Here is a 7,195-nt window from a genome sequence, read left to right as displayed (position 1 = left end):
CTTTGGACACGGTCAATACTGTAGCGGTGTCTGCCGGAAGCATCTGGGCAACACTTCCGGGAAGCTGCTCAGGAGGTGAGGCTCGTAGGGTGGGCGGGGTGAGGGCGGGGCATGACGGCGTGGGGGCGGGGCCAGTGTCGCCCCAGGCCCTAGCCTTCCAACCTCCTCAGTTGGTGGAGTGCCCGCCCTCCCGTGCGTCATTCCGGCGCGCCGGCGGACGTGACGACACTGCGCGCCCGTGAGCGATAGAGGGAGCTAGTTCGCACTGGGTCAGGGGCCGAGTTGGGCAGTGTTTAGTTCCGGCTGGGCTTCGGTCAGGGTCCAACGAACTGGGACCCTGAACCCAGGTCTGCACGATGCGGCTGGGGTCCGGGACCTTCGCCGTCTGCTGTGTAGCGATTGAGGTGCTCGGGGTCGCCATCTTCCTTCGGGGATTCTTCCCGGCGCCGGTTCGTTCGGCTTCCGGGACGGAGCCCCAAGCGGAGCTCCCAGCGCCGGAACCCTCGGCTGGTACGGCCCCTCCTGGACCTCACTTCCCGCGGAGGACGTTTCTTTCAGGGGGACCCTCTGCGTGGGTGGGATGAGATGGTTCCTTCCTTTTCCTTGTCTTGGTCTCCCAGTCTGACCCTCGCTGCCAGGAGCTTCAGCCTCTGGATACAGATAGCTTTCCCACGTGCCCACCCGCCACTGCAGCGGGGGCAGCCACCTTGACCTCCCTCTTTCCTCAGTGACCTTTAGCTCACTCCCTGTTTCGGGAACACTTGAGGCCCAGTAAGACGCGTGAGCTTTTCAGCACGGATGAGCTGCCTTGCCCTCGTCTTGTAGGGAATTGAAGCACCTCTTTGCAGTATTTAAGGCTGGCTCTCAGGCACAGCTGCCAGCTAAGCTCGAGGCAGAGGCTTTCCTCTCTGCAGGGTGCCCACATTACCTTGCCTTTAGACTTCACATCATGGAAAGTCCTCTCCTCTCACCCTTACACCTGTTCCTTCCTGACTCCTTTTCATTTCTGGGCCCTCACGAGGACTGCTGCTTTCCGGGTGTCACCACTGGCTAAGGGGATTGTCCCTGTTGGGGCTGGGCGGGCACACGTAGAATGACGGGTTACTGTGGGGGGGCTTCCACGTGACAGGCACACAGGATGACAGGTTTATGTGGGGAGTTTGTGTGTCAGAGACATGTAGTATGACAGGTTAATGTGGGTGGGGTTTTCTACGGGCCGAGAACACGTAGAATGACAGGCTATTGTGGGGGCTTCTACGTGACAGAGACATGTAGAATGACAGGTTAATTTCGGGGGGCACACGTAGAATCATGGGCTACTGTAGGGGGGCTTCTGTAGACAGGCATACAGAATGACAGGTTAGTGGGGGGCCTTCTACATGGCGGGCGTATGTAGAATAACTGGTTAACGTGGGGGGTTTCTACGTGACGGAAACATGTAGAATGATGGGTTAATGTGGGGGCTTCTACATGGCAGACACGTAGAATGACAGGTTAATGTGGGAGGGGCTTATATGTGACAGGCACTTGTAGAATGATGGGTTAATGTGGGGGGAGTTAGTAAGAGCTAGATTTGAAGTTCTTTGAATGCTAAAGAAAGCTTAGAATTCCATTTCTGTTTTTCTGTTCCAAACACATTTTAGGATCCAGTTCCAACTGGACTAAACTCCCGCCACCTCTCTTCAGTAAAGTTGTCCTTGTCCTGATAGACGCCTTGAGGGATGATTTTGTGTTTGGGTCAAAGGGTGTGAAATTTATGCCCTACACGACTTATCTTGTGGAAAAAGGAGCATCTCACAGTTTTGTGGCTGAGGCAAAGCCACCTACCGTTACTATGCCTCGAATCAAGGTAAACCAGCTTTGTGTTCTATAAATCTGATTCTTTCAGAACTGAAAAGGATCTGTAATCTTCAACTTGAAGTTGAGTTTTAGCTAATTGGAAATGAGGGTTGTGGGTTAGGGTTAGGGCTACAGAATGTGGGGAAAACCCTAAAAATTAGATTGGGACTGAGTTTTATTTGTGCTCCTTATCAACTCACCAGAGCATGTGCCTTACGAGAAGCATGAAGGTTGTAGAGTGATAGATACAACCAGGCCATCCAGGCCATGCTCCCAAGAGACTCCTATCAGTGTTTTTGAGCATCTGTTAGACACTAAACACTGTTCTGTAAAAGACAAAGACGTGAGAAACAAGATAGCAACAGTCCAGCCTTCACCCAGTCCCCTTACTGATGAGGGCCCAGAAGTCTATATGTTTATGTGTCGGTCACCATGTTAGGTTCAGGGAGGAAGGGTGTGATGGAGTGGCAGCCTTCTGCTACACCTGTCCTGTGAAAGCTAGGAGAATGCATCCAAGCTCCTGGTGATCAGGCCACCCAGCTGCTTTCTTCTCTCAGTCTAAAAGGAGCCCTTTCTCCTCACCCTGTTGAGAAACCTTGAGTAGGAATCTGGGAAAGTTGTAAAAAGCGATTGTGCTGGGTTCTTGCTTATGGACAGCTGTGTGTGGGCTTTGTGCCTTGTGAGGCAACCAGCGTCCAGCCCATGCTTCCTTCAGCTCTGTCTGAGCTTCACCTCAGAGCCACCTTGGTTGTGCTCTCCATTGTTTTTAGGTCCTTGTGTGTTGTGTTCCTCATCATGGAGAGAGTGTGCCCACACTCCCACCTAGTTAGGAGGAATAATGTCTAGTGTTTGTGTGGTGAACTCCATCATCAGGATGAAGCAGCTTGTTTTTATACCTTCTCTTTCTAAAAGGACTTTGTAATCCTAACAGAGTTATTACTGTTCACAAGTTTTGTGCTGGTTACTGTGTGAGCACAAAAACAACCCTTTCCTTACAAAGTCACATGACAGCAGCATGAGGCTGACTCCTTACTTGAACCCCAGGCCTTGGGCCTTCTCTGATTCTCAGATGAAGAAACAGAAGAAGGGGTTAAACCATGTTTCTAGCATCAGAAGCTGTAAACCTGTTTGACTCCCCACAGCCTTTGTCACACTGTTGTTCAACAGTATCACAGAATAAAATGGTCAGCTCTTTAAACAGAGCCTGCAGAGTCCTCCTCGGTTTTGAGTTGACCACAGCTGCCCCGGGAAGACCTCCGAGGAGATGCTGGGCCTGAGCTGCCACTCAGGCTCTGTGTCTGGCCTGCTTGTCTCCACCCTTGACTGTTGTTCAACCTCAGTCGTACACATTCAGTTCCTCAGTCACCTACCCTTCCCAGATGGAGCCTTTGTGAAGGGCTCTTAGCTGGTGGACCTCTTGTGCTACTACCCTCCTCACATGCTAAGAAGCGCCTTTTTCCTCAGCTCTCAGCTAGTGAGGCACCTTCCACGTGAAGCTCTGGAATTGTGATGTTACCCACCTCTGAATTAGTTCTGGTTCATGGTGACACTGGGTACAATAGAATGAAACCTACCATTTCTGTGGCATTCGGGGTACTAGAGCCACAGTGTCATTGCATCTCATCGGTGGGCTTCCTCTTTCATTGACTTCTACTGTGTTTCTCCAGAGTCACAACTCTTCAGATAATTCTCCAAAGTCTAGCCATCCTCACTTCTCAGGAGCATTCTGAATGCACATGTTCTAAAATAAACTTGTTCTTCTACCAACCCATGGTATAGTCTGTACTCTTCATCAGTACCACAATTTAAAGATATCACTTCCTCTTTGGTCTTTTTTACTCATTGTCCAACTTTTCCATCTGTATGGAGCAATTGAAAATACCATGGAAAGGTTCTGATGTGGGTAGGTGCACCTTAGCCATTAAACTGACATCTTTGCTCTTTTAGCACCTTTAAAGAGGTCCTTGGCAACATATTGCCCAATGCAATACAGCTTTTGGTTTCTTGACTCCTCCTACCACATGTGTTGATTGGATCCAAATAAATTGAAATCCTGGACAGCTTCAATCTTTCCTCTTTTTATAGTGATTTTCTTACTGCTCAATTAGTGAAGATTTTTTTTCTTTATGTTAAAGTGTAATCCACATTGAAAGTTATAGCCTTTGAATCTTGTCAGTAAGTGCTTCAGATCATCTTTGTTTTCAGTAAGCAAAGTTGTGTCCTCTATGTCATACAAGTTGTATAAGTCTGTAATCTTTTTTTTTTTGCATTTCGTTGTCCAATCTTTTTTTTTTTATTACTAAATTTTATTAGTTTCAATGAACACTCACAGGGATTCTGGGCTTTCACTCCTTCATTGCTGCACCATTCTCTCCACCCTCCTCCCCAGTTTGTTCTTCTTCCCCGCCATCCAAATGTCTCTTTTAATTGTCCAGTTGCCACAGTGCTTGTCAAAGTCAGTTCTGATTAATCTCCTTTGTCGGTGTGTCCTTTTACCATTCCCTATCACTCCTCCCTGAGACTTCACCCTGATTCATAAGGAAAAGGGGATGGCGTATTCTCTTAGCTACTTCCTGCTGAAAAGGGACACTGTGGGTTTCAGGGTGAAGATCTTCTCTCACTACTCTAAAGGGCCCCTTTGGCAGTAGGAAACACATAGACTATTATGGAGATTGATTTTGGAATTTAGATGCACTCTTATTGATTGTGCTTGGCCGTACATGTTCATATCCTTGAAGATGTATCATGAAGGTGTTGCAACCTTTCTCCTGAAAGCCACATTCCTCTTATAGTCCCACTTTTCTGATTATTTGCTTCTTGTAGTTAGGTGCAGTTGAGTATAACTCACTGTGATCCCATGTATAACAGATTTGCACCCTGGCCTGTCCCATGCCAACATCACAATCTCTGACACACTTGAGCTCATTGCTGCACTCACTGTGTCAGTCCACCTGGTTGAGGATCTTCCTCTCACCATCCCCCCACCTTTCCAAGCAAGATGTCCTTTTCTGAGGAATCACCTTGATTAGCAGTACACACAAGTATATGAGATGAAGCTTTGCCATCCTTCCCTCCCTCTAGCATCCTGATTGCACCTTCTCCAAGACTTACCTGTGATATCCTTGACGTCATCCCACCACTTGTTTGGTCTTTGGTCAGTAGTGTTTAGAACTTCACTCTAAAGATGGTTTCTAAAGTCAGATGGAATTTGCTCAAGTTCTGTCGTGGTCTTGTTTTAATTTTTTTCCGCTTCAGCTTGAGCTTGCATGAGAGCATTTAGTCATTTGTTCCACAGTTAGTACCTGCCCTTGTTCTATGATGATGCTGAACTGTTCTGTCCTCTCGAATAGGTGGCTATTTGAGTACCTTATGTATATTCCAATCCACTGTGGTCGAAAGTGGGATTGTTGTTAGGTTCCCTCAAGTCAGCTACTACTCATAGCAACTCTGAACTATAGATTGGAACCTTTCCTTACCCTGTACCATCCTTATGATCTCTGGGTGCAGTCATTGCATCTGTCCATCTTCTTCAAGATATTCCTCTCAAAAGAGCTCTGGTGGCCTAGTGGCAAGAAATACACTGAAATCCCAGAGGTATGCAGTTCGAATCCACCAGATGCTCTGCTGGAGAAGGAGGGGCAATCTCCTCCTGTACCAGTCAGATCTTCTTTGATGGTACACACATAAATAATAATAATTTTTTTTAAAAAAAAAGATATTCCTCAAAACAACTATGAGATATCATCTCACCCCAGTCAGAATAGCAAAACTTAACAGAACAGCAAGCAACAAATGCTGGTGAGGTTGTGGTGAAACTGGAACCCTTATTCACTGTTCGTGGGAGTGTAAAATGGTGCAACCACTATGGAAGGTGGTGTGGCACTTTCTCAAAAAGTTGCAAATAGAGATACCATTTGACCCAGCAGTTCCACTACTGGGAATATAGCCCAAAGAGACCATAACTGGCATCCAAGCAGAGGTATGCACATCCATCTTTACCACAGCTTTGTTCACAATAGCAAGGAGTTGGAAAAACCTAAGTGCCCATCAACAAATGAATGTATAGAGAAGCTGTGGCATATTCACACAATGGAATACTACACTGCATTGAACAACAAGGAACTCGTGCAATATTATTCAAAATGGGTGAGCCTGGAGGACATTATGCTGAGTGAAGTATCTTAGTCACAAAAGGACAAATACTGCATGGTACCACTGTTGTAAAACAGGACTGACATCAGGGTTGGTGGGAGACTGAGAAAGATGGGTTCAATAATGTATACTGCATTGAAGCAGATGGGGGAGAAAACTCTTTAAAAAGAGATGTGTGATTAGGTATTTTTGTCATGACAGGAGTCCAGAGCAAAGGCTGCATAGTGGAGTGGGCCTGGGGAGAGGGATTGTAAAGCAATGAAAGTATTTTTCTTTTACTTTTCCAAGAGAGTAGTATACTAAGGGGGAGGGTTGAGAGGGGATAAAAGTGCAATAATGAATGAATGGAAATCCAAAGTCTCTAAATTTTCATTGAAATTAATAATTTTTTTTAAAAAAAGCAACAACAAAAAGATATTCCTCTCACTGACCCCATTACGCTTGTCACAAAATAATCCCTCTCTAAGAACTGGTACTTCTTGAAAATATAGTGAAATGAGACAAAATGTCACCCTCCTGGCTTCTAAGAAGCACTCTGTTTGCACTTTCTTCTAGACAGATGTGCTTGTTAGCAGTCCATGGTGTACTCAGTATTCTTCACCAGCACCACCGTTCAAAGGCATCTGTTCGTCAGTCTTCCCTATTTATTGTCCAACTGTCAGATGCATAGGAAGCAGATGAAAATACTACGGCTTGGATCAGGTGCACTTTAGTCTTTAAAGCAACATCTTTGCTCTTTAGAACTTTGGATAGATCCTTGACAGAAAATTTCCTCAAGGCAACATATCTTTTGAATTCTTTACTGTTGTTACCAAGATCCAAGTAAAATCAAATCCAGTATTTTTTACATCTGTTGTGACTTTGCCTATCATAGTAACATACAAGACACTACATTGTGGTAAAGTCACTGACAAGTGGTGGTCCACATGTGTAGTCACCATTAATGGGGGTTTTTAAAATAAGTTTTTTGAGATAAAGAGGTTTTTTGTCCTAGCTTTTACCTCAGGGGGTTTATTGTTTTTTCTAGTTTGATTGACATTTCCTTGGAAGGTTGTAAATCATTTTTTGTCTGGTTCTAAATTGCAGGGAAAAGATAGATACAACCCTTATGCACGTTCTTCTTGATTTTAACCCATGTAGTTTTCTTTAGCTTGATTCAGACAACAGCTTCTTAGTCTTGTGGTTGTTTGCTGTTATGTGCCAT

General features: G+C 45.6%; 1 protein-coding gene across 2 annotated transcripts in view; it reads left to right on the top strand.

The window, feature by feature from the left end:
- Nucleotides 1–356: 356 nt before the first annotated feature.
- PIGG (phosphatidylinositol glycan anchor biosynthesis, class G) overlaps nucleotides 357–7,195 on the top strand; it is a 52,777-nt gene continuing 45,938 nt past the window's right edge. For both annotated transcript variants that reach the window (XM_006893633.1, XM_006893634.1), the window contains exons 1-2: nucleotides 357–510; nucleotides 1,644–1,849. In XM_006893633.1, the coding sequence (XP_006893695.1) occupies nucleotides 357–510; nucleotides 1,644–1,849 (360 nt within the window). The remainder of the gene's footprint in view (nucleotides 511–1,643; nucleotides 1,850–7,195) is intronic.

This window comes from Elephantulus edwardii, unplaced genomic scaffold (genome assembly GCF_000299155.1).
Source record: "Elephantulus edwardii isolate Elephantulus edwardi_28Jun2011 unplaced genomic scaffold, EleEdw1.0 scaffold00129, whole genome shotgun sequence".
In the NCBI taxonomy this organism is placed as follows: Eukaryota; Metazoa; Chordata; class Mammalia; order Macroscelidea; family Macroscelididae; genus Elephantulus; species Elephantulus edwardii.
This window is presented reverse-complemented; position numbering and strand designations above follow the sequence as displayed.